Source organism: Poromitra crassiceps, assembly GCF_964638095.1.
Source record: "Poromitra crassiceps genome assembly, chromosome: 7".
Classification (NCBI taxonomy): Eukaryota; Metazoa; Chordata; class Actinopteri; order Beryciformes; family Melamphaidae; genus Poromitra; species Poromitra crassiceps.
This window is the reverse complement of record NC_139628.1, coordinates 13,314,017-13,341,605: the sequence shown is the minus strand read 5'-3', so window position 1 is coordinate 13,341,605 and position 27,589 is coordinate 13,314,017. Positions and strand designations below refer to the sequence as shown.

General features: G+C 43.0%; 2 protein-coding genes across 2 annotated transcripts in view; one reads left to right on the top strand and one right to left on the bottom strand.

The window, feature by feature from the left end:
- The window catches only part of LOC310779427 (NLR family CARD domain-containing protein 3-like), a gene marked incomplete at its 5' end in the record, with an annotated part of 223,235 nt that extends 218,363 nt beyond the window's left edge, over nt 1-4,872 (top strand). The window contains one exon of the mRNA XM_083639960.1: nt 3,770-4,872. Within this exon, the coding sequence (XP_083496086.1) occupies nt 3,770-4,398 (629 nt within the window). The 3' untranslated portion in view covers nt 4,399-4,872. The remainder of the gene's footprint in view (nt 1-3,769) is intronic.
- Nucleotides 4,873-18,569: 13,697 nt separating this feature from the next.
- On the bottom strand, nt 18,570-27,335 carry LOC310779426 (WD repeat-containing protein 55-like; the record flags this gene model as incomplete). Its single annotated transcript, XM_083639959.1, has 6 exons — nt 18,570-18,903; nt 20,980-21,249; nt 22,739-22,755; nt 24,765-24,900; nt 25,094-25,161; nt 27,252-27,335. 6 exons carry the CDS (start codon nt 27,333-27,335, stop codon nt 18,570-18,572), a joined length of 909 nt encoding a protein of 302 aa, XP_083496085.1.
- Between the last annotated feature and the right edge of the window lie 254 nt (nt 27,336-27,589).

Sequence of the window (27,589 nt, the reverse complement as noted above, 5' to 3'; positions counted from 1 at the left end):
GTAAATCCAACGTAAATTCATATTTATCATCCACAGATGATAATTGAACCGTGTAAGATGTTAGGGTTAGAGAACCCTAACCAGTTAGAGAACCCTAACCCTGTTCTCTAACTAGGGTTAGAGAACCCTAACCCTAACCCTAACCGTGTGATGATAATTGAACCGTAAACTTCACCACTCATGTACATATTGTATATATTTCCTACTTGATTTGATTGCAGTTGCAACTTTGCGATTGTCTTAGTTATCTTCCTACTTCTTATCTCTGTATATTGATGTAACTGCTACGCTGCATACAGACACTAAGACAAATTCCTTGTATGTAACTTGCATATGTGGCAATAAAAGTGATTCTGATTCTGATTCTGAGAGAGAGAGAGAGAGAGAGAGAGAGAGAGAGAGCGAAAGAGAGAGAGAGAGAGAGAAAGGCATTGCAGCGCGTGCCTGCAGGAATGAGAGAGAGAGAGAGAAAGGCATTGCAGCGCGTGCCTGCAGGAACGTGTGTGTGTATGTGAGAGAGAGAGAGAGAGAGAGAGAGAGAGAGAGAGAGAGAGAGAGAGAGAGAGAGAAAGGCAATGCAGCGCGTGCCTGCAGGAATGAGAGAGAGAGAGAGAGAAAGGCAATGCAGCGCGTGCCTGCAGGAACGAGAGAGACAGAGAGAGAGAGAGAGAGAGAGAGAGAGGGGGGGGAGAGAGAGAGAGAGAGAGATTGATTTTGATTTTTAGCACATTTATTTTCCATAACTAAAGGACATTGTTAGCATAACATACCTGACTAGATCATGAATCAATGAAACATATTGACACATAGACAGCATGTAAATGCTCACAGGAAACACACGTCAACAAACAAACACAAAGCATCAGTGAAGCACCAACGAGACAAAAAAACAGCAACATCATTCATGAGTGAATAAAACCTAAAATCCACTGTGATTCCAGCTCGTACCAAAGCTTTAAACAATGGCAGCAACTCCCCACCTGAAACATTTTCTAATTGATTTTTCCGGCTTTTGTAAATTGACAATTTGGCCTGTCCCACTACAAAGTTCAACAGCTCCCACTTCATTGCATTTGCCCTTTTATAACCAGCACCAAAAATAAAAGCAGTTTCACTCCAACTCCACCACATTTGACAAACACATATTCTACAATTCCAAACGGTAGCCTACTTCAAGTCTTTTACACTCCAAAAAACAGTGAAAAACAGACTCTGGTTCTTGACAAAAAGGACAGTTGTTCGACATGTTGGATTGAACTTGGAGACACAACTATTGACTGCCACTGCTCCCTTCAATATTCACACTGCAGGTCACCTGGCCTCTTGTTGGCACCGTAACACGGGCGTTACGTTTCTGATTTTTTGCTGTTTATCTGTCATTAACGTGATGAATTAGGTGGTAAATTCTGAACAATGCTGTTCATGCTACAAACCAAATTAATCGTCTGAATCTTGCGCATCGAACCATCTCTTCCTTTTTGGGATCAGATCAACATAGCGGAAGTTATTAACCTTGCTTGCAAGATGGATAACCTCGCGAGATCAAAAGAGATTCTCTAAACGTAATGTGAAGCTAAACCGGATGGCCTGTGGCTATGTCTCCACTGTGTTTGAGCTGGTGTTACTCAGGGTCAGTAACACATAAGCCCTTTTCCCACATGCGCTTTGTACTGCAAAATGACCGGAACGTGGTCTAATGCCTGCAAGTGGGAAAGACGCTGTGCCGGTATAAGCCCCGTCGTCCCCGACATTTCACCAGTTTCGAGCCAGTCACAAGAGCGGTATGCTTTTAAGGGGACGCAAGTGGAAACGGGTCCAGTCATTTTCCGCGACAGCGGTCCTTCAATCATGGGCGAAGTGTAGCCTACACACGTTGCTTAATGTTCCAGCGGGCATAATCTAATCATTCGCGCACATTAAAGCAAACTGGCGAAATGATCTTGTCTAAGCCTAATAAGAGCAGTATGTCAGCTTGCTGATTTCCGAAGGCAACCCCGGACACATCAAACGAAGCCAGTCTGTAAAAAGTGCTTCAACAGGTGAACGGATAAACATCGAACCAGCAACTATTTCTCTCAGACACGGATCCCAACTTCTTCAAAGTGCATCATCTAATCATTCGCGCACATCAAAGCAAACTACTTCCACATTTCGCTTGTGCATTTCTTTCTCTACATACATAGGCTACAAGCGTTGGGCAGCTTGCCTTGCAAGCCTCTGCCATTCTCGCTGTGTCTGTCCTGTGTCAGGCTGCTGTATGGAGGACTGAGTGAAGTTTTGCCGACCCCCCAAATAAGCTCCCCCCTCCCCCCCTCCCCCCCTCCCCCAACATACCGGCTATTTGACGACTAGATTCCCATATGCGCACGCTAAGGTGTGAAGGGAAATTCAGGGAAATGTCCGATATTGACTTACAGGTAATTTTCCGGTACGCATGTGGGAAAAGGGCTATAGAGTCATTCGGACACTTGGAACAGAAACTTCAAAGTCTTACCTTTCAGAAAAGGTCAGGCAGTTGTCTGTAACCCTAGCGGTTGAGCCACAGTAAGCATTTTAGTTTGGGTATGTCGTTTTCACCATTTTCTTCAGAAATAGGTGGCTTTAGAAGAGGTTTAATGGTGCTTTATAAAACACCCTCCACATGTTTACAGTCATCCTGCACATTCAGTCTCTCTCTCCACACACTGTCTGTTCTCCCACTCAGCAGGTTTTTGTTTAGAGCTTACACAGTATTTATACATTAACTTCCCATTTAGCAGCATCTGAGAGAGAGAGAGAGAGAGAGAGAGAAAGAGAAAGAGAGACAGAGAGAGAGAGAGAGAGAGAGACACAGAGAAAACAATGCAGCGCGTGCCTGCAGGAACGTGAGAGAGGGAGAGAGAGAGAGAGAGAGAGAGAGAGAGAAAGGCAATGCAGCGCGTGCCTGCAGGAACGAGAGAGAGAGAGAGAGAGAGAAAGCCAATGCAGCGCGTGCCTGCAGGAACGAGAGAGAGAGAGAGAGAGAGAGAGAGAGAGAGAGAGAAAGCCAATGCAGCGCGTGCCTGCAGGAACGTGAGAGAGAGAGAGACATAGAGAGAGAAAGGCAATGCAGCGCGTGCCTGCAGGAACGAGAGAGAGAGAGAGAGAGAGAGAGAGAGAAAGCCAATGCAGCGCGTGCCTGCAGGAACGAGAGAGAGAGAGAGAGAGAGAGAGAAAGGCAATGCAGCGCGTGCCTGCAGGAACGTGAGAGAGAGAGAGAGAGAGAGAGAGAGAGAGAGAGAGAGAGAAAGCCAATGCAGCGCGTGCCTACAGGAACGTGAGAGAGAGAGAGAGAGAGAGAGAGAAAGAGAGAGGGAGAGAGAGAGAGAGAGAGAGAAAGCCAATGCAGCGCGTGCCTGCAGGAACGTGTGTGAGAGAGAGAGAGAGAGAGAGAGAGAGAGAGAAAGGCAATGCAGCGCGTGCCTGCAGGAACGAGAGAGAGAGAGAGAGAGGCAATGCAGCGCGTGCCTGCAGGAACAAGAGAGAGAGAGGGGGAGAAAAAAACACACACACACACACACACACACAGACACATACACAAAGCTACATACACACACCTACACGCACACAAACACACACAACGCACGCACGCACGCACGCGCACACACACACACACACACACACACACACACACACACACACACACACACACACACACACACACACACACACACACACACACACACACACAGCTGTGACAATAGTTGACAGGTCAAACTTGAGCTAAAATGGAGTCTTGTTGTCTCATCAGATGGATGTGAACTCACACTGGATCCAAACACAGCACACAGAGTCCTCCTCCTGTCTGAAGACAACAGAAAGGTGACATATGTGAGGGGAGAGGATCAGTCATATCCTGATCACCCAGAGAGATTTGACACCTATCAACAGCTGCTGTGTAGAGATGGTCTCACTGGTCGCTGTTATTGGGAGCTGGAGAGGAAAGGAGGTGTTGAGATAGGAGTGACTTACAGAGGAATCAGCAGGAGAGGACGGGGTTATGACTCTCTGCTTGGACATAATGAAAAGTCCTGGAGGCTGTGGTGCTCTGATGAGACAGGTTACTCTGTCTGGCACAATAAGATAAAAACAGACCTACATCTCCCCTCCTCCTCTGTGTCTAACAGAGTCGCAGTGTATCTGGACTGGCCTGCTGGCTCTTTGTCTTTCTATACAATTTCCTCTGACACACTGATCCACCTCTACACCTTCAACAACACGTTCACTGAACCAGTGTACCCTGGGTTTGGGATTGGTTCTGGAGTTAAGCGTGGGTTTGGGTTTCTGAACAAGTTTAATAGTCCGTCCTTAAACACACTTACCTTTACGTTGGGGCTTGAGTTTGGAGGCTCAGTGTCTCTGTGTCAGATAGATGAGTGAGAGAGAAACACACACTGCTGACTAAACACAGCTGCTGAGATGATGCTTCACTCTGTACAGGATCACACACACACACACACACACACACACACACACACACCTTAGACAATAACAATGTTTGTATTTTCATGTGTTTTTACTCATTTTACTGTAAATAACAAACATGATCCATCAGTCAGTGTTCGTGTTGGGAAACTGAACAGGGTTTTAACAACACAGGTGTAAGAACATGATCATTTTATTGTGAAAATGAATTAATGAGACAGAATCAAGGTCTTCTTGTTAGTCTTAAGTCTTGTTGAGGTTAAAATATCTTTATTTTGCAACTTTGTTTTATTTTGCATTTGATCTACTTTTGTTTGTTTCTCAGAATGAAAGTTTTCTCTAAATGATGAACAATACTTATTGTTGACAAAATGTACATATTGAACGTTGCTTTGGACAGAAGCATCTGATAAATGACATCATGTAATGTAATAATTACCCTAAAATAAACAATATTGTTTCTTGTTCTGTTGTTTTATAAGTTGTGAGTTCCTTCCTTTTTACCATGAACCCATTTATTGTTCCTTTGACACAACGTGTGTGTGTGTGTGTGTGTGTGTGTGTGTGTGTGTGTGTGTGTGTGTGTGTGCAGGCTCTACCATGAACCATTTATTGTTCTTTTGACACAACGTGTGTGTGTGTGTGTGTGTGTGTGTGTGTGTGTGCAGGCTCTACCATGAACCATTTATTGTTCTTTTGACACAACGTGTGTGTGTGTGTGTGTGTGTGTGCAGGCTCTACCATGAACCATTTATTGTTCTTTTGACACAACGTGTGTGTGTGTGTGTGTGTGTGTGTGTGTGTGTGTGTGCAGGCTCTACCATGAACCATTTATTGTTCTTTTGACACAACGTGTGTGTGTGTGTGTGTGTGTGTGTGTGTGTGTGTGTGTGTGTGTGTGTGTGTGCAGGCTCTACCATGAACCATTTATTGTTCCTTTGACACAACGTGTGTGTGTGTGTGTGTGTGTGTGTGTGTGTGTGTGTGTGTGTGTGTGTGTGTGTGTGTGTGCAGGCTCTACCATGAACCCATGTATTGTTCCTTTGACACAAAACGTGTGTGTGTGTGTGTGTGTGTGTGTGTGTGTGTGTGTGTGTGCAGGCTCTACCATGAACCATTTATTGTTCTTTTGACACAACGTGTGTGTGTGTGTGTGTGTGTGTGTGTGTGTGTGTGTGTGTGTGTGTGTGTGTGCAGGCTCTACCATGAACCCATGTATTGTTCCTTTGACACAACATGTGTGTGTGTGCAGGCTCTACCATGAACCCATGTATTGTTCCTTTGACACAACATGTGTGTGTGTGCAGGCTCTACCATGAACCCATGTATTGTTCCTTTGACACAACATGTGTGTGTGTGCAGGCTCTACCATGAACCCATGTATTGTTCCTTTGACACGGCGTGTGTGTGTGTGTGTGTGTGTGTGTGTGTGTGTGTGTGTGTGTGTGACATCATGTAATGTAATGAATGCCCTAAAATAAACCAAAAATGTTCTGTTGTTTTAGAAGTTGTGAGTCATTTCATCTCAAATCACAAATCTGATTCAGGGATCACTGATAGTTTATTTTAAGAGTTGCTCATTTCCCCCACACAGAAGCAACATTTCAATCAGATTTCATTCTATGTGTGGTTGATTTAATAGAAATGAAGGAGTGTGTTGTTTCTTAATTCATGCTCGGCTGCATGTTTTCATTCTTTGATTAGTTTTAGTGCTGATTTGTGTCAACGGCTGCTTGCAGATTTGCTGTTATGCTCATGAGCTGAGCATAGTGAAGCAACAGCTGACACACAGTGTAGTGTGATGAATACACTGCTGTTGTTACTCAGGAGATAGTCTCTCCCCACACAGTGTAGTGTCATGAATACACTGCTGTTGTTACTCAGAGGATAGTCTCTCCCCCCACAGTGTAGTGTCATGAATACACTGCTGTTGTTACTCAGGAGATAGTCTCTCCCCCCACAGTGTAGTGTCATGAATACACTGCTGTTGTTACTCAGAGGATAGTCTCTCCCCACACAGTGTAGTGTCATGAATACACTGCTGTTGTTACTCAGGAGATAGTCTCTCCCCCCACAGTGTAGTGTCATGAATACACTGCTGTTGTTACTCAGAGGATAGTCTCTCCCCCCACAGTGTAGTGTCATGAATACACTGCTGTTGTTACTCAGGAGATAGTCTCTCCCCCCACAGTGTAGTGTCATGAATACACTGCTGTTGTTACTCAGGAGATAGTCTCTCCCCCCACAGTGTAGTGTCATGAATACACTGCTGTTGTTACTCAGAGGATAGTCTCTCCCCCCACAGTGTAGTGTCATGAATACACTGCTGTTGTTACTCAGGAGATAGTCTCTCCCCACACAGTGTAGTGTCATGAATACACTGCTGTTGTTACTCAGGAGATAGTCTCTCCCCACACAGTGTAGTGTCATGAATACACTGCTGTTGTTACTCAGGAGATAGTCTCTCCCCAGACTCAAATATTATGTTGAATCGCTGTGCTCCGCATACTACATAAGTGAGTCTGTGCCACTTCACAGCCACTGCTGGTTTTGAAGGCGGGGTGAAATTGAATGAGTGACAGGTCGTAGCACCGATGAGAGAGCGGTTAAAAAAATGGGCTGCGCCTCCCGTGTCGTCTGATCGCAAAAGTCGTTACTGATTGGACAGGACTGAAGCCATCACTGGCATATGACTGGCCAAGTGAACGGTTCCCTCCCATAACCAGCCCTCTGAGGGAAAGTGTCCCAGACCCAGAGAGCGCTCTGCAGCATGCAGTAACATAGTGTATCAGCGTAAGAACTCTCATGGGTCTGGTGTTGAGACTACTCAGGAGCTGACCATGGTACTGAAGCAAGAGGCGTGTGTGTGTGTGTGTGTGTGTGTGTGTGTGTGTGTGTGTGTGTGTGTGTGTGTGTGTGTGTTACTCATGCCATGGATATTATGCGATTTCTGTCTGATGATATATGCTGTTTCATGCAGTATGGTAACACCTCTGCTGTCTGGGTTTATGTTAAGTTTCCATGTTGTGTAAAATGGTTCATTACATAGTGCAGTGCACTGTAGATTCTGCCTATATTTTAGCCGGATACAACCTTTATAGACTATGTTGGTTAGTCTATGTTGTATTGGCAGTGTTTTGCTGTTATTGTTTTGCCTTTGGAATGCAGAATGTTGAAAGCTGAAATTGTCACTGTTTAGTCAGTTTGTCTGTCCTTTTTTCTACTTACAGCACCCTCTAGTGGTGAGATGATGTGTACAGTAGTACAAGATATTAATCAATGTTTCTTGATGTAATCATTGCCATTCAGATCAGAATTTGGTTTGTAATCCATTCCTGAACATCATGGCAAGATTGTTTCAATGTTCTTTCTTTCACTAGTTTACTGATCATTTCTTCCATGTTAACAAGTTGTAGCTGTCATAGGTGAAGTAAACATCAAAAGATGCTCCGCTACAAGCAGAAACCGCAGGACCACCGCGAGGACAACACACCGCAGCCCCCGCGCACCCCGCCCGCAGCAAAGCACCCCCGACGTTCACTTCACATCAAAGATGCTTTGCCACAAGCAGAAACCGCAGGAGCCACGACATGCCGCCCCCACGGCGGTATTCCTTGTTGAGAGTGTGGCCAGAGCACTCACACCGTTGGAAACCCTTCTACATCCTCAGCAGGTATCTCAGGGTCACCAGCGTTTCGCCCCCCAGCCTGTACGCCTCGCCTGAGTGGGGCTGCGAAGACTAATCTTCGCCTGTAGAAGGGCTCCAACTGCGAGCTCTAGTCAGCCACACCCATCTTGCACCCCCTCTTCTTGTAGATTGTGTTGCATAGTTGATTTCTCTACTGTTGACAAAATGTGACATTGTTGGCCCATCGTCTTTTGTGGTGGCCCATCCAAAATCTGATTTCTGCCTATATATGTACCAAAGAATTTGCTGTTAATTTGCATCACCACACACTATACATGAAACAACTGAAGAGGCCTTCAGGTTCTCTGGATTGTGCTGGAATCTGGATCCTGGCAGTTTAGTTTCTCAGCAGTGTGGCTCTAAGGTGCTACACTCCTCTAAGACAGTGAGGACTCCTCCAGTCTAGGGAAAATCATCTGTATTGTGTTTTTACTGTTCATTTCTATTCTTCATTGTGTTTCTATTCATGTTTTAAAGCCTTTTTACAGTTTGATCTGCTGCTACCCAGTTTCCTATCAGGGGGCCAATAAGCTGAGCAGTGACAGTAAGCAGCCAGCAGGGGGCAGCATGTGACCGCCTCTACACACCACAGATGAGGAAGTTGAAATGTTATATTACCTTTGTTTTACCTACTGGCAAAACATGGTCAAATCTGCCCCAAACTTCACATGTTTGATGAGACCCATGGCTTGAAGACATCTACATGCCAATATTCACTTATAAGAAGAGGGCCACGGCAACACGAGGCCGTGACTGTGGCAGACCACGACGTGCGTAGGTGGGTTCAATGCTGCTGGCAGCTCTTATTATTATTATCATCATTATTATTATTATTATTATTATTATTATTATCGCAAAGTATTCATGTACAAACATCATGGCTTTGAATCTTTACAAAAATACCAATAGGAGAGGTGCATATCAAAGAAACACATTACCTTTATTTAAACTCATTTACAATGTCGACTAAAACAAGATACAAATTATAGTAAAAGATACAAGATCAAAGAAACAATCAAATAACAAATATATAAGTACAGTTAATAAAAGATAAAAGTAACTTAAAATTATAAAAATAATAGGAAATCCATTAAAAAAAAAATCAAAATAAATTAGTGCAAATAGAAATATTTAGAAATAATTTATTTTAAATGCCCAAGGGATACCAAAGTATTGATTTTCAGGGTGCTCTGTATAGAGTTCCAGGTGGGCGGGGCATAAAAACAAAAAGCAGTTAAGCTCAGTAATACTAACTCTAGGGAGTTCTAGCCAAACCCAATCATTAGGGGCGGCTGTAGCTCAGGAGGTAGAGGGGGTCGTCCACTAATCGCTTTGGATAAAAGAGGTCGGTGGTTCGATTCCCGGCTCCTCCAGTCTGCATGTCAAAGTGTCCTTGGGCAAGACACTGAACCCCAAATTGCTCCTGTTGGTGTGCCAGAACCCTGCGTGGCAGCTGGCCGTCATCGGTGTGTGAATGGATGAATGTACCTACTGACTGTAAAGCGATTTGGATAAAAGCTCTATATAAATGCAGACCATTTACCATTAGTGAGTGTGATGTGGTCCAAAGGATCAATCTAGCAAGAATGTAAGAGAAGATGGTAGCTTGCCAATAAGGGCCTTCTAAGAAAATAAAAACATGTTTGTCTCAGACAGACACAACCACCCAACTTGAGTTCTAAAAGCATCATGAGATGTACTTATTTTGGACCAGAAGCTGCTCTCTCCACTCAGCCGCAGCTTTCTCAAGCTGTCTTTGTCAGTAGCCTAATATCCCCGACCCTGAATCTCTAACAGCAGATTATGATTTAACGAAGCAAACTGCCTCCATTCACTGTCTACAGTATGAGAAGCAAGGAACGCTGCAGGCACAGCATGATGGATAGGTGGTGACACGAACAATTCCCATGATGCTTTGACAAAAAGTTAAAAAAGTGCAATATTTTGCAAAAGGCCATGACGGTTGCACGGCCAAAACCAATCACATTCTGAGAAAAAAAAACATCTGCTTCTCAAATTCTTGGGCCGTTAAATTTTTGAACGTACCTCCAATTTGTCTTTGAGTAGAAAATGGAAGAAATAGTTATTATGCCTGTGTTGAGATTTCCCAAATGATATGAGCCATCTCTGAGTTTATAATGGCCTGGACCAATGGAATAATGCATGGAGGAAAGAGACATTTCTATTATCTGAATTAGCCCAAAATATGAGCTAATTTGTTAGCTTGCTAGTGGACCTACAGTAACACATCATAACCAAATCATTTCAACATTATGTTTCTCAGATATACGATTATGGATTAGGCTATATTTTGGTGAAATTAAATGAACAATATTATAAAATACAAACACTGATCAATATTTTGTTTTCTGTTTTCCTCCGTCTCACGATCAGAATAATGTTCTTTGTCGATCAATGTAGTTTAGCTGAAAGTTTAACTGAATGAGTGAAACTGAATTCATGTGAAGACTAAGTTGTCAAAATAATTGGCTAATTTGAATTCAAATTATGTAAATCCAGAGTTGTTGAGCTATAGCATCTCTGTTCAATCCAAAGGATTTTTATTTCTTTTATTTTTTTACCTAGCACCTCGCAACAGTTCCCGGAAATAAGCTTCTGGATTAAGGAGAGCTGTGGAGTTGCAGCAGAATGAACCATTTGTGATGTACTTTGAAAGGGTAACATTACATTAGGGTTTATCCAAAGCGACTAACAAAAACACACTTTTTGTCAGTAATAGAGCAATCAACTATGGAGCACAGTCTATGACAACTACTGTGGTATCTCTTGCGATGACACGTTACAGGTATATCAGTTTGTTGCGTACATCCTGTCTGTGTTTTGCTGTAACTTTGATGTCTGTAATGCTGTGGTATCTTTTGCGATGACACGTTACATGTTTATTTCAGTTTGTGCGTTGAATGAATGTAATGAGTGATTGTTTTGATATTTATTGGGGACTACGGATGTAAATTAGCATTAGCTAACTCCGGCATATTTACATGTTTTCGTATATAGAGGCTTCTGTATTTCTGAACATGTCCATTAATGTGCATTGTCCCGTCACAATAAACCAATAAAGTAAAGTAAAGTAACTTAGATTTACTTTGAACTAAAAGGTTTCTCAGCAGTATAAATTCTCATTATGCATCTTCAGTTTTTCTTCAAACTCAAACAACAAGACTTTTCTTAGTCTATTTTTTATGCATCTTCAGTTTTTCCTGTCAAGTAAACAGTTTTACCAGAAACTCAATTGAATGGTTTCTCTCCTGTATAACTTCTCATGTGTCTCTTCAGAGACTTGTTCAACTGAACTACTTTCCACACATTGAACTTCAACAAACAAAGACGTTTCTTTGTCTATTTAAAAAAAAAAAAAAAAAAAAAAATTGCGATATGAGATTTCATCTCAACGATACATATCGTGACGTTTTACTATCGCGAAATTTCGTGGGACGATATATTGTGACACCCCTAATATATATACATATACATATCAACACACATAAAACCTTCACACATAAAAACCAAGGACCACAATAAACTCCCATGAATATACAGTAGATATAGTAAAACAATGTAGGCTAATATCATTGAACAATGTATTCCAGTTGAATTAAAACAATATAATAAGTAATCATATAATTATAAAAATATAAAAAAAGTTTTTTTTCTTTCCCCCCAGCACAGAGCACATGCAGTGTCATGGTTTTGTCTTGTTTCTGATCGGTGCAATTTGAGATGTTACAAATGCCCCTTTGTTACAACTGCCCCCGGTCTCCCCTAAGTTACTCACCAGATGAACATTAAGATGACTCCGTTCAGAATCCATTTGAGCGAGCCGAGCCGCACACTGCTGATCCGGACCAGCTTGTAGGTCTCGTACAGGCAGAAAGCAGAGAGCAGTCTGGACATGTTGGTCTGTCTGTGGGCTTGGTGCTGGACTAGACTGACTGCCTCTCTCTCTCTCTGGGCTCTCCTCTCCTCTCTTTCCTGTGTGCATCCCGGGTACCGGTCCAGTCTCCTGAGTCCCTCCACAGCTGCTCTCTCCATCCTCATCGCAGCTGAAATCTATAAAAGACATGTTGCACAATATTCCTTATCATATGAATGCCTGAACAATGTGTTAGGGTTAGGGTCCTTCATAGGTTAAAACAACTATGATCAAGAAATACACTACACAAATCAAATGAAAAACAACTTAGGTTGTCAGAAACGTGTTTTATTATATCAAAGCCTTATTTGTTGCACTAACAAGTCAAACTACAAATCCAAAATCCCCCAAACACAGACACACGTGACAGTTGAGCTCTATTGCTTTGAATCCGAGCCACCAGTGGTTTGCACCAATCAGTGTCCTATGAGGCAGCTAGGGGCGGGATTTTCTGTGACGCAAGCGAGTGTGAGATCGGGGCAACACATTTCTGTCTGTTTTTCTAAAATGTTGGCCGTTTGAAGCCAGATTGAGAGGAATATCTCATTTTAAATTAACATTAGGATTAGACCGTTGTGATGTCATTATTCAGTTGTAACCATCAATATTTGCTCCTTTTCTCATTAAGGCCTAAACAGACTCGTCCGTCAGAGCCTCGCCCCGCCCTCCCCGTATGACGGCGGGTGGAGCGCCGTCATGCGGGGAGGGGGCGCCGTCGGCTGACGGGGGCTGCTCGAAAATGTAACTCAGCGGCGACGATACGTGCGTGACGTCAGCTGCACGAGAGTTGTGATTGGCCGTTGCCTTGGCTCATCGTCGTAAAGTCGCCTTCAAAGCATGACGTTAGATTATAACGAACTAGTTGTGTGGCTTAGCCTTCCCAAATGTTGAGGGTCGTTTTTTTAGAATTTAATACATAGAATTGGGAACGTTACATTCAATTTCATTCAGACTGCCTTACACTCAATCGCCGCCATTTTCCCACGGAGCTCCCACAGGAGGAGGGAGGGTGTAGTGACGTCCTAGCATGTAGGGCTCGCTGGCGCCGGCAGACGGCGAGACGGCTCCAATTCGAGGCGGACGGACGAGTCTGTTTAGGCCTTTAGGGTAAATACTGTATATTTAGAGATTTGTGTCAATTATTTGTGCTGTTATGGTTATTAGCTTAGTCACTTACTTCTACACACTAGCTTCTACACTGCTGCCACCTTTCTTGAAATATAGGCCTAGTTAAACCTTGCTTCACCCAAAATGTTACTCACGTAAAAATACTAGATCCACAATGCTAATTATCTTAGAGAACTGCATCCTGACCTGGAGACATCAAATGGAATTCAGTGTTTTGCTAACTACAGTATAAGCTGTGATAGTGGTGGTAAAAACTAACATCTCACTGGCATAACAGCTCTACCTGGACATGTAAACAACATGATTGAAGGATGGTTAACATTACAATGCTAACTAGCTGCCTGGTACAAGTAGCCAACTAACTTGCTATGCAAACTATCCCTATAATAATTAACAGCATTTCATTTTCACATGTTTGAAAAGGGGATTGATGCTCTACTACTAATGACCGCCATTAATTTTGCATTATTATTATTATTATTTGAATTGCCCCCTCAGTTTCAATGGGCATGACACTTCTGGTCAGGTTAGTCCATGGTTCTAATGTGGACTAAATTAGTGGTCGTTGATACAAAAGAGTTTGAGAATCAGTGCTCTGGAGGACTGGAGGACTCTGTGAGTCAGTCTCTCTCGGCTCTCTCTCCTCTCCTTCCTGTGTGGATCCCAGGTGCAGGTCCAGCCTCCAGAGTCCACAGCTGCTCTCTCCACCCTCTCTGCTCAGCAACACAGAGCACGCTCTCACTGCACTGTTCACTCACAAATCATGTGTTTGTAATGAGCAGTGTTGGGCGTAACTTGTTACTGTAACTAAACCACTTTTTGCAGTAACTAGTAATCTAACTAGTAATCATTACTTTTTCAAATTTAGTCACTCAATTACAATTACTGAAATTTAAATGGGCTGGTTACTAGTTATTTTAGGACAGGGATACTCAACTTGCTTTGCCGGGGGGCCACTTCTGCAAAATGACAGGGCTCCTTACTCCTGTAAGTGCTTCCACTTCTGCTGGAGTGAGGTGAGCTATGTATGGCCCCGAGGTGATGAGGTAAATGCCACTCATCTTGGACTCCTTAAATTACCTCTGACCTCTCTCCACTCTCGTGTGTCAAGTCAAATGCTCTCTTTCACTGTCCAGTAAAATACTTTACAGTGCAAATGCAGCATAACAACACAGTAAAATACTTTACAGTGCAAATGCAGCATAACAACACAGTAAAATACTTTACAGTGCAAATGCAGCATAACACAGTAAAATACTTTACAGTGCAAATGCAGCATAACACAGTAAAATACTTTACAGTGCAAATGCAGCATAACACAGTAAAATACTTTACAGTGCAAATGCAGCATAACACAGTAAAATACTTTACAGTTCAAATGCAGCATAACAACACAGTAAAATACTTTACAGTGCAAATGCAGCATAACACAATAAAATACTTTACAGTGCAAATGCAGCACAACACAGTAAAATACTTTACAGTGCAAATGCAGCATAACAACACAGTAAAATACTTTACAGTGCAAATGCAGCATAACATAGTGTCAGTAGCAGCACAGTCCTGTAATGTCCTCTACGTTATTTAGAAGGTGTCCCTCCACATCTGCTAAAACTGCTATGTGCAGGCAGACAGGAGGGACTACTTTTAAAAAACGATTTAAATTGGACTGTGTCTATTACTGTCATATTGCCATACCGGGTAACAGTTTCATAAAAGCAACAGCCCACTTCAGGCAGTGATATATGGTCATTATGTCATAGCCCTTAGCTATGATATGACCTGACCATAATACCATGGTCTGTGCTGTGATCTATTGCTTAATTCAGTTGACTTGACTCGCATTAATGCATTAATAAGTATAATTCAACAATAAAATATGTACTGGATTACTCTGAAATTGGCCATTATGCATGATAAGCACTTTTACTGGTGTAGCTTTAAGTACATTTTGATGCTAATACTTTTGAATGCAGTACTTTTACTTGTAACAGTATTTTTTATACTGAGATGTTTCTACTTTAAAGTAAAAGTATTTCCACCACTGGCTGCTAGCCTACTACAACTGCTAGATGCAAGGCATCCGTAACTAAATGGCAGCGATGAGAAAAGGGTTAGGGTTGTGCATAAAAACAACATATGTGAATCAGATTAATTTAAACAAATACATTTTTATCCACTCACACCTCTCTCATATTTTCTCAACAAGGTTTGTGGCGGCGCCAGTCTTTCACAAAATCTGTTAACATCACAATATTCTTCGGGTTACAGTCTGTAAACAGGACAAACCATTAAAATGAAGGAAGCAGCCATAATAACAATATGAAACAACAAAAGATATGTTTTAGCTTTGCTCCACCAACAATCTTAAAGCGGGAATCTTCTTAACGGGAACCTTCGGGGGGGGGGGGGGGGGAACATCGGTTGCTAACGCCTGTTAGCAATAATGTACAGAGTTTTATGTCTGACTACTTTACAGTCTGAAACAGTGTAATCTTAGGTGGGATGTCAAAGAAAACTGAGATTTTCTAATAGTATTGCTTAACAATGTTTTACAGCTCATTTTGTCAACGTTTTGAAGCACAATATCCGTTTCATTAGTTTAGACCAGTGGTTCTCAACGTGGGGTCTGGGGACTACCAGGGGTCCCCCCAGTAAATTGATGAATTGTTGCCATTATTTCACTCACAATAAGTTAACACAATTGACCGTATTCACACAGCGGCCATTTTGAACTCAGGTGGGAAACTCTACCTGGAAGATTGGCAGAAATCTAGCGTTACTTCAACACACAACTAGGGATGAAACGATAACCGGTTTGAATGATAACCGTACCGTTTCAAATGTTCATTAATCAGTCAAACCCTGGTACCATGATTACCGTGTTGCCATGATTACAGTGCTTTGAAAAACATGGTAAATACTGTCCATCATCAACCAAAGCTGGCAACCGTCTCCCAGATGCAAACGTGCAGCCTTGGAGAAATGATTTCAGTGAGTGTATCAATGCTTTTTGGGTCTGAGTTTTCACTATCACACTTGGTGAAATGATTTATGTGAGTGTATTAGTACTTTTTGAACATTTTCAGCACATTTTAATATCGTGATAATACTGATAACCGTGATCATTTTAGTCACTATAATTGTGATGTGAAATTTTCATATTGTTCCATCTCTAGACACAATAGAACTTCAGCAGCATCGGTAACAACAGGGACAATAACTGCAGGAAGTTAGTTAGCTTACTTACGGTGGAGCCACATTAGGGCGTTGTTTGACGCATGCTGACGCTGCTGCCCATTCACTTTGTATTGAACACGCTGCTCATCGCCTCGCGAAGCATGCTGGGATACCAGGCGATGAGGAGCAGGCTTGTGACGCGACAGTGGGAGACAGAGGGGGCGGGGTGGAGTTTGACAAAATTTTAAGCTAGCCAATTTGAGCTCGTCCTAGGCCCTACCCTCTTCTCTTGTCCTCTTCCGCTTCCTCTCTACCACCAATTTTTAAAGAAGCAATGTAAAAGAGAGAAACGAGCTTCCGGGTTTCCACGCCCACCAAGCGACGACTGTCCATACAGCCATGTGTCAAACGACTCCCTAATGTGGCTCCACCGTTAGTTAGGGAGCTATACTAGCTAGCTACCGAGGCTACACTGTAGGTAGTGACAATGGGCCAAATGTATTAAAATGTGAACAGGTATCCCTCTGATTCTTCATATACATTTGTTTTTCAGTGGGGAATCTGTGAAATAAGAAGTGTATCATGTATCATACATCATACGAGCATCAGCAAGACAGTACAGAATGGGCTGGACTCGCTCTTCCAAATAGAGTTTTCCACCCTGAGTGTTCAAAACGCTCCTCCCGCCTCCTCCGTTATCTCTCTACCTACAATACAGGAAGTCATGGAATCCCTGACAAACGCATAATCTACAATAAGAAAATATTCTGATTTGGGTCCGAGAGACAAAATCATAATGGAAGTCTCTAATGTGGACTAAATTTGGGGTTCTTGATATGAAAAAGATTGACAAAGATGTCAGATAGTGCATCACAAAATCCCCCAAAACCACCATATATCATCGCCGTTATGATTCCACTTTAAGACGATGATACAGAATTACCGCCCGGCTCTGGTTCGCGGTCCCATGTGACTCAGTGGGCGGGGCTGTCAGGGTGCGGGGGTTCGAGTCCCGCTGAACTCACACAGTCATGACACCGTGAGGCACTTGGGACAAAAGTCTCTCCAGCAAAGGGCAGACCGAGTTCGTTAGTTCGGACCGAGCTGTCCGCAGGCACAGCAAAGACACATTTCAAATCACAAAACTGAGTGGAACCTGTCTTTAAAGAATAGTTCACACAAAGGTTTACTTTAAATTGGGTCATTATCGACTGAATCTCATGCCAGTACTCACTCGGATGAGTGTTTTTCTCTTCATACAACTCACCTGGAGTTCAGGCTCATTGCTCGAGGACTTTCTTCCAGTGGACGGGGACTCTGTGGAGCTGGATATTCTGCTTCATAAAGGACAACGAATGTCCATAAAATTCCTTCATTACCAAACATCACGAAGCCAGCGTGGCCGCGTGACGTTAGTGTGTGAGGCAGTAGCCAACCTCCATCTTGTGAGGTCTGTTAATGCGGAAGTACATGCAATGCCAATCCATGAACTAATGGATCATATTACTTATACATCGTCAGGTGTCTCACCTGGTAGAGCACGTACCACAAAGGCTTGCCTTAGTCCTTCCTGCAGCCGACCCGGGTTCGATCATGACACCTGTGGCCCGTTGCTGCATGTCATCCACTCATTCTCTCCCTACCTTTCCTGTCAATATACTGTCCTGTCTAAGAAAGGCAAAATTATTAAAAAGAAGAAAATCTGAAAAAGAAAATAAGAATATTATACTACACATGCTTTATGGACGAATTTTATGGACATTTGTTGTCACCTTTGAATCAGAAGGTCCAGCTCCCCAGAGTCTCCATTCACTGGAAGAAGCTCCTCCAGCAGCTAGCCCGGAGAACTGCAATAGCTACTGAAATAGTATCCTATAATTAAGAAGAATGCAAAGTCTAATTGTGTAAGCAGAAATTGTGTTCAGCTATGCCATTTTAAATGCGATCGCACTGAATCTTTCAGGAAGTGTAAAGAGCACCCCTACAGGTGACCTAAAGGAACTGGATTTTTTTTAATGGCGGTAATTAGGGGAGATTAATGAGCGAACTTGCGCTGCTGTGCAGCCTCCACCGGTCACACTGGATACACTGGAGGGGGATAACGCTAGTGAAGAAAAACACCCGAGTTTGTACAGTACTGGCATGAGGAGCAGTCGTTAATGACCAAATTACATTTTTTGGGGGAGAACTGTTCCTTTAATCGCTGCCACTGTCACTGTCGCTTTCCTCCTCCTCTTCCTCCTCTTCCTCCTCTTTCTTCGCGGTCTCTTCCACCAGTCCAGAGAAGAAGTCGTTGTCTCCCAGAGCCTTCTTGCTCAGGGACTTCATGCGTCCGTCCTTCTTCTTCCTCTTGCGGTAGTCGCTGATGCTGAGGCCTTGCAGGCCGGAGATGTCCCAGAACTTGACCAGCTGGTCGTGGGCACAGCTGGCCAGCAGCCCGCCGTCTCGCGACTTGGCCATCTGCTCGATGGGCTCGCCCACGTGCTGCCCCACGCAGCCCACCACCCGGTTGGGGAGCAGGTTGATCGCTCTGGCAGCAGAACAGAGGAGAGGAGAAGATGCTTCTGTTTATATTTCAGGGGTCTCATTTACTAACTGCATGTGCTTAGGACCCCTACTAAAGATGAACTAAAAGAACGCCTGACCTATCCAGTGACTGCACGCACACCTGCATGCAATGTCCCTGTTCAATTGATAATCAGGCTCATTTATATGCGCCATGTGGTAATTGGCATCGACCATTTATGGTTGGATTGGGGCGGATACACATGCAGAATGTCCTAGTTGGACGGTGGATTGCCTGCAGCAGGTATGGGCACCTTTCTGTGCCTGCATCGTTATAGTAGGGCTGGGCGATAAAACGATAGCAATATATATCGCGATAGACACGGGATCAATACAATAAAAAAAATGGCTCGATAGAGCCGTTCGATAAACTGCATGAAAAAAACAAGAACGCTTCTGCTCCGTGGCCATGGTCCGTGGCTCATAAACAGCCTATCACGTCCTTTGTTAATACAGCGTGCTACGAGTGACACGGAAACCAAGCCAATCATTTACAGACAAACCCTGAGCGTGCACCCGCCCCAGCTCATAAACAGCCAATCATGTCCCTTGACAATGGGCAGTGCTAGTAGTGACGTGAACAGCATGTGTGCAAGTTTAATGTGCAAAAAGCTAAAAAAGAGATTAAAAGGAGATGTGTTTCCACTGTTGGGGTGAAAGTTTGGAATGATGCACATATAAATTTGAAGATGTGTAATTCGCTTTTGGTTTTCAAAAAAATGGTTTCTGAAGCTATTTTTGAGCGTTATAAGTGTGAATAAATTTTCTGATGCTGTTTAATTTTTTTTCTTTTCTGTGTTGTAAACATTGACTGTTGCAAATTACTTTTCTGTTGTTGTTTCTATTTTATTTTGGAGGAAAGCTTAATTGAGTAGAAATTAGGTTAGGCTTAATATAAGCATTTTGCTTCTGCCTGAGCCTGTTCAGTCTCTGGTTGATTTGACTTTGTTTATACTGTGATTTTGTTATTTATGATGACTGAATAAAATGACATTAAATTACATGTTTGATCTCACCCGGCACCACACACCTCCAACCAAGTGAATCAACAGTAACACAGAAGAGAACGTGAGTGCAGGGAGAAGACGTGGAAGAAATTGTCAATACAAGGGACGTCGAAAGCAGAACACTGTTGTCTATAAACGTTACAAAGAATTCAATGTGAGTGAGTTTCAATTCATGTTAACGTAAATTGACAGCGTTGTTAAGCCCGTAGTCTTTCTTGTGCGACACCAATTTCACAAATGCGGCCATCTCCGACGTGACTTTGTGGAATCAGATGTGGAGCAGCTCCTTCACTGAATCACGTTCAACGTTAAACAACCCTGAAATACACGTTACCAAACGTTGTTTTTTGTTTGAGAAGGCTGCCAAAGCTAGGCTATGTCATCAAAATAAAACATCACCATGTCTGTAAATTACTGCTTGAACTCAGAGCATACATGTTGTGTGACAGTGTTAGCATTACAATTACCTGTGTGCCTTGAAAATAAAGTGGTCAGTAACACCCGAGTACTCGCCCCCATCCCTACTGAGTAGTAGGGGTGTAAAAAATAATCGATTATAAGATGCATCGCGATGCGGACGTGCACGATTCTGCATCGATTCACAAATGTCAAAAATCGATTATTATTATTTTTTTTATTTTTTTTTTAGAATCAAATAAAATATAATGGAAGTACATGCAGTTGTTTATTTTAATTATGGATCATAATACAATGCAATTCCAAATGCACTTTTATTTTAAAAGTAGCCACGCAGTGAGAAAAAAGAAAGTGAGAAAAAATAAATCATGTATTGTGGAAAAAAGTGATGCATCGATTTAAGATGCATCGATAATCGTAATCGAATCGAATCGTAGCCCTCTGAATCGTAATCGAATCGAATCGTGAGGCCAGTGAAGATTCACAGCCCTACTGAGTAGAGAGACTGCCTTTCCAAGACGAGGCCGCTCGGGTACCGTTCCAGTCGGTGTTAACCAGGCGTGCACAGCTGGGCTCTTTATATCTATAGCGCTGCCTGTAACCCCCGTGTGACTCACCGTATGAAGCCGTCCATGGACGCGGCGCACATGATGCTGTCGGTGACGGCGACGATGCAGTCCACAGACTCGGCTTTGATGGCGAAGCGGTCGCTGGTGGCGCCGAAGCCGTTCCAGTTGAAGATGTAAACGCTGCCCTCGCTGGAGCCGCACACCGCCTTCCTGCCGCGCTTCATCACCGCCACCGACGTCAGGTCGCCGCTCTGAGGCTCCGACTGCAGCTCGAACCTGCGGCGCTTGATGTTAAACACGCCCATGGTGCCGTCACCACTGTGGAGAGGAGAGATCACGCTGCCTTCATTCTGTCTGACTGATTGTAAATATAAATTGCAGAGTGTGAAAAAAAAAGTGTTTAACCTGTGTTGGATCAAATGCTTCTTGCCACATGGTATGTTGTCAAGTAGCGTTGAACTGCTTAGTCGATTCATTGATCAACATGGACTTAATCGATTAGAATTCAAAAAAGGTTTCGGTAATTTATCAGTAAAAATACCAAACATTTGCTGGTTTCAGCTTAAAAAAAAAGGTATACTTTCCTCTGTTTCACCTCATTGTAAAACAAATTTGTTTTTTTTGTCTGCCTGTTCTAGAGAATCACTTTACTTCTCTCACTCTCACAAATCTCAAAATAAAGTTCTTCAGGTTTGGACAGAGCTTTTTGGACAAATTAAATCCAGCTGAAAATGAATTAGTTTATCCCACTTCATCTATCCAACATGCTTGTCTTTCCCAAAGGAAAACAGGTGCAACTAATCTATATAACAACACATCTGATGTCATTTATTTACATCACAGAGTTATCCCCAACCCAGACCAAAAACGTAGATTTAAAGAGTCATAGTGCCATCTAGTGGTGGAAAAAAATATATTTTTGTTTTTTGAGGCACTTGCAATTCAATGACCTTTTAAAAAATCCTGTTTCCTCTAAGCTAGCTTCAGGGTTCTCACACATTTTCACTCAAAACTTGTCCATGACTTTTCAAGGATCCATAATAGAATTTCCATTTAATGTGAGGCGGTGACTCTGAATCAAAGAGGACACACCTCTTTATATAATATATATTATATTATATTATAATATTATATATTATCTTTATATTTGGGACCCCCTCTAAAACGAGATGATGTCCCTGGATGTGCACGAGGTTGCTCTCAGTGTCACAGGTTGCTCTCAGTGCAGCAGGTTGCTCTCAGTGTAGCAGGTTGCTCTCAGTGCAGCAGGTTGCTCTCAGTGCAGCAGGTTGCTCTCAGTGCAGCAGGTTGCTCTCAGTGCAGCAGGTTGCTCTCAGTGTAGCAGGTTGCTCTCAGTGCAGCAGGTTGCTCTCAGTGCAGCAGGTTGCTCTCAATGTAGCAGGTTGCTCTCAATGTAGCAGGTTGCTCTCAGTGCAGCAGGTTGCTCTCAGTGTAGCAGGTTGCTCTCAGTGTAGCAGGTTGCTCTCAGTGTAGCAGGTTGCTCTCAGTGCAGCAGGTTGCTCTCAATGTAGCAGGTTGCTCTCAGTGCAGCAGGTTGCTCTCAGTGCAGCAGGTTGCTCTCAGTGCAGCAGGTTGCTCTATTTATTTATTTTATTTATTTATTCATTTATTTATCAGGGACAGTGTACATTAATCAACAAGTCATGTAAGTGTAACATGACATGTAAATGTATCAGAGTTAGCTAGATAGCTAATTTCCATCTGTCGTCCCTGAGCGTGATGGTAAAAAACTAGTGGTCACACACTAAAAACAGGAAGCCCAACAGGACACAAAACAATACAATACAACAGTGCAGGACAGGACTAAAACAGCAAGCACAACAGAACACAATACAATACAACAATGCAGGACAGGACTAAAACAGCAAGCACAGCAGAACACAGTACAGTACAACAATGCAGAACAGCACAGAGCAGGACAGGACTAAAAACAGCAAGCACAACAGGACACAGTACAGTACAACAATGCAGGACAGCACAGACAGGAAAGCTCAACAGTATGACACAACACAACACAACACAGTACAATACAAAACAAGAGCCCACAAGACAATATGTAAACATTGCAAGTCACATAATTAAAAATAGCATGTGTGGGTGCGTCGGTGTGTATGTATGTGTGCGTGAGCGTCCGCGCACACGTGTGCCTAAGTTACTCGTGATTGCAAATTTGGTTCGCTTTGAGCCACCCCTTAAGCTCACGTTTGAAGGTTGTGATGTTATTGCTCTCTCGTATGTCAATGGGGAGGCTGTTCCAGTAATGGGCAGCTCTGAATGAGAAGACTGATTGCCCAAACTTGCTACGTCTAAATGGAACAACACAGTCTCCTCTGGATGCTGCCCTTGTTGCTCTGCTATTGCTCTGCTATTGCTCAGTGCAGCAGGTTGCTCTCAGTGCAGCAGGTTGCTCTCAGTGCTGCAGGTTGCTCTCAGTGTAGCAGGTTGCTCTCAGTGTAGCAGGTTGCTCTCAGTGTAGCAGGTTGCTCTCAGTGTAGCAGGTTGCTCTCAGTGCAGTGAAGACCCTGAGAAAGCAACAGGTGAACTGACACAGTGCAGAATGGAACACCTAACTCTTGTGGATGCTTGGAGCACACAAGCTGCCATCCAGCTTACTAGGTGAATTAGACCAGAGGTTCTCAAATGTTTTTCAGCCAAGGAACCCTTACAGGATAGAAAATATACCGGGGACCCCCTCATTCCGATTTGTGATGTTGGGCTAAGATTAATTGTTTCCACGGTAACGTGCTTGACTTTTAAATGTATAGGTTTGTTAGATTAGAATGTAATCCATGAAGCATTTTAGATTTAAAACATAAAATACTTTCGTTGAACTATGAAGCTATGAATATATATATTTTTTTATTTTCCTGAAAGCTTTTCTCGGACCCCCATTTGAGAACCAATGAATTAGAGAGTTGTGACAGAAGTAAATGTGTGAAGCAGCAGTAACATCCAGTCAGTTGGCTGAGGAGGAATAACAGGGGGGGAAGACTACAGATGTAGCAATGTGACTGAAGAAGGCTGCCTGCTGCTTTGTGTTGAAGTATGTTGGCTGGTATATTGATTTCTTAGCAGATGCCTATGTTTGCATGTTAGAGACTGTTTGTTTGTAGCATGCCAGCTGACACTGTTTGCTAATAGCATGGTTGCTATGCTATTGTAATATTGACTTGTTAGCCAACATGATTAGCCGTTTGGTTGCCTGTAGCACACTAGCTGGCAAATTGTTCACCAATAGCATCTGTGTTGCTTTGGATGTAGAGAAGGGCTACAGAGTACTGCAGGGATGATGTATTTTTGTAGGCCAACCCAGAAGTCATGCACTTCCTGGTTCCCTCGTCAGGAAGTCAAAGGGATTTTTGCCTGAAATCAGGTCTGCGGTTAACAAAAGTTTATGAAACGGTGAACTTTGTGTTCATCAAGATCATCTTCACAAATGACGACCACTTTTATCATTTGTTCAGCGTTTTCTGAAAATCGCGATTTTTAAAAACTCACGTTAAAAAAATCATAAAAAGTGGTCGTCATTTATGAAGATGATCTTCCTGAACACAAAGTTTGCCGTTTCGTAAACTTGTATTAACCGCAGACCTTGTTTCAGGCATTTAACCAAAATCCCCGTACAAAAACCCCATTGCCTTTGAGTCGAGGGAACCAGGAAGTGCTAATACGTGGTTCTTAAGGACTCATTCCTGCGGTACTCTATAAGCTGGGGTACAAAATTAATTTGATGAGAAAGACCTGATAAAATATGGAAATATATGAGTGGAAGAGAGAGTTAAGGAGAGAGAGAAGGAGAGAGAGAGACTGACTTTGAGTTTGCGTCCCACTCCCGGTGTGTTCTGGATCTCCCACATGCCCTCAGTGAAGCCTGTGATGCGAACGCCGCTGCCGTACTTCATCTTGTTACCAACAAAGGGAACGATATTTTCTACAGGGATGTGACCGCTGAGAGAGAGAGAGAGGGAGAGAGAGAGAGAGAGGGAGAGAGAGAGAGAGAGAGAGAGCGAGGAAGAGAGAGAGAGAGAGGGAGAGAGGGAGGAAGAGAGGGAGGGAGAGAGAGATGTTCATCCTATTCATGTCATTTGGACACAGTGGCCGACAGGATGTGATGTCATGATTGACAGCTGTGTGTACGTACATATTGTGAGTTCCGAAGAAGAAGACCGGGACTCTCTTCTTGTTGCCGTCGTCTGTGTCCTTGCAGATCTGAACACACACGTGCACAAGCATACACACGTATTAACACACACGTGCACAAGCATACACACGTATTAACACACACGTGCACAAGCATACACACGTATTAACACACACGTGCACAAGCATACACACGTATTAACACACACGTGCACAAGCATACACACGTATTAACACACACGTGCACAAGCATACACACGTATTAATACACACGTGCACAAGCATACACACGTATTAACACACACGTGCACAAGCATACACACGTATTAACACACACGTGCACAAGCATACACACGTATTAACACACACGTGCACAAGCATACACACGTATTCACACACACGTGCACAAGCATACACACGTATTAACACACACGTGCACAAGCATACACACGTATTAACACACACGTGCACAAGCATACACACGTATTAACACACACGTGCACAAGCATACACACGTATTAACACACACGTGCACAAGCATACACACGTATTAACACACACACGTGCACAAGCATACACACGTATTAACATACACGTGCACAATCATACACACGTATTAACACACACACGTGCACAAGCATACACACGTATTAACACACACGTGCACAAGCATACACACGTATTAACACACACGTGCACAAGCATACACACGTATTAACACACACACGTGCACAAGCATACACACGTATTAACACACACACGTGCACAAGCATACACACGTATTAACACACACACGTGCACAAGCATTAGAGCTGGGTATTGGTTCAAATTTCAAGAATCGATTCGATTCCGATTCACAAGGTTGCGAATCGATTAATTTCGATTCGATTCGATTCCGATTCGATCGATTTCAATATGTTTCAAAATGTTTTTTGATCTGTACCCTGAATTACATGTCCAGTTATGTAACACAGGGGTTCCCAAACAGCCAAGTAGATACACGGGGAAAAAAAGTTGCAGACCTGTTGTCAATTTTAATGGTTTTAGTTACACATATTTACTCACCAGGTGGTGACAAAGGGTAAATAACAGCCTTTTCATCTGTCAATAAAGACACTTTCACAATTATGCACAGTGATTTGATTTCAGCCTATATAATTTCTAAAAGTAGATATTAATGATCAAACATTTCCATTCATGTAGCCTACAGTATTTATGTTTCTGTTTCAACTACAAACATAAATAAACGTCAACTTGAAACTATGTTTCAAATACCACACACAGCATAATATTTTAGCCTGTTTATTAAAAAAAAAAAAAAAAAAAAAAAAATCGATCTCTGTACATATGAATCGATAATCGAGGATTAAAATAAAAATCGATTAAAAATCGGAGAATCGATTTTTTGAACCCAGCCCTAACAAGCATACACACGTATTAACACACACGTGCACAAGCATACACACGTATTAACACACACGTGCACAAGCATACACACGTATTCATTACATCAGTGATACTCAACTTGCGGCTGTGTGGCCCGCGATGGAATTGCAAAAAAAAAAAAAAAAATGCACCTGAACGCAACATGTTCATGTCATTCTGGTCAATACTCTACTTCTGTTATAGCATTTCAGTCTGGAATATGGAATATCTTTCAATAATCTATGATTTAGCTGCTAAGTTGTCAAATACCGTCGCCTGCTCGCTACCCAGGCACTTATGTATGTACTTAACCTAACTAACTTAACCTAACTAACTATCCGGTGGGCACAACATTGTCAGACTAAACTCCGGCTGACACCCCAAAAACCTAGAATCCGCTACAGAAAAATGTATATTGTTTGTTTATTAATTGGCCCCTGGCCTCCTATCATTTCACGAAAGTGGCCCCCGGGCAAAGCAAGTTGAGTATCCCTGTATTACATCATTCTGTGTTTGTGTGTGTTTTAGTGTTTGTGTGTTTCAGCATGCGTGTGTGTGTGTGTGTGTGTGTGTGTGTGTGTGTGTGTGTGTATGTATGTTTCAGCATGCATGCATGTGTGTGTGTGTGTGTGTTTGTGTGTGTGTGTGTGTGTATGTTTCAGCATGCATGCATGTGTGTGTGTGTGTGTGTGTGTGTGTGTGTGTGTGTGTGTGTGTGTGTGTGTGTGTCTCACCCTGGCAGGCCAAAAGGGGAAGCCCTTCATCTTGGCGAACACCAGCTCTCCCGGTCTGAAATGCTCTCCGCCCTTCCCCGGCATTCTGCCTCAGCTGAAACACACGGCCAGGGAATCAAACCGGCAACCTATACTGATCCCACTGAGCCTGCGTCTGCTTCATCATCCGCTGTGCTGAGAAGGTGACCGGATGCAACCTGCCATCCCTTCCAGACCTGCACACAGCCAGCCCAGGACGCTGAGGCGGTCTCGTAAGATCATGGCCGACCCCTCCCAGCCCGGACACAAACTCTTCAAAACCCTCCCCCTTGGAAAGAGACTGAGGTCTGTCAAGACCA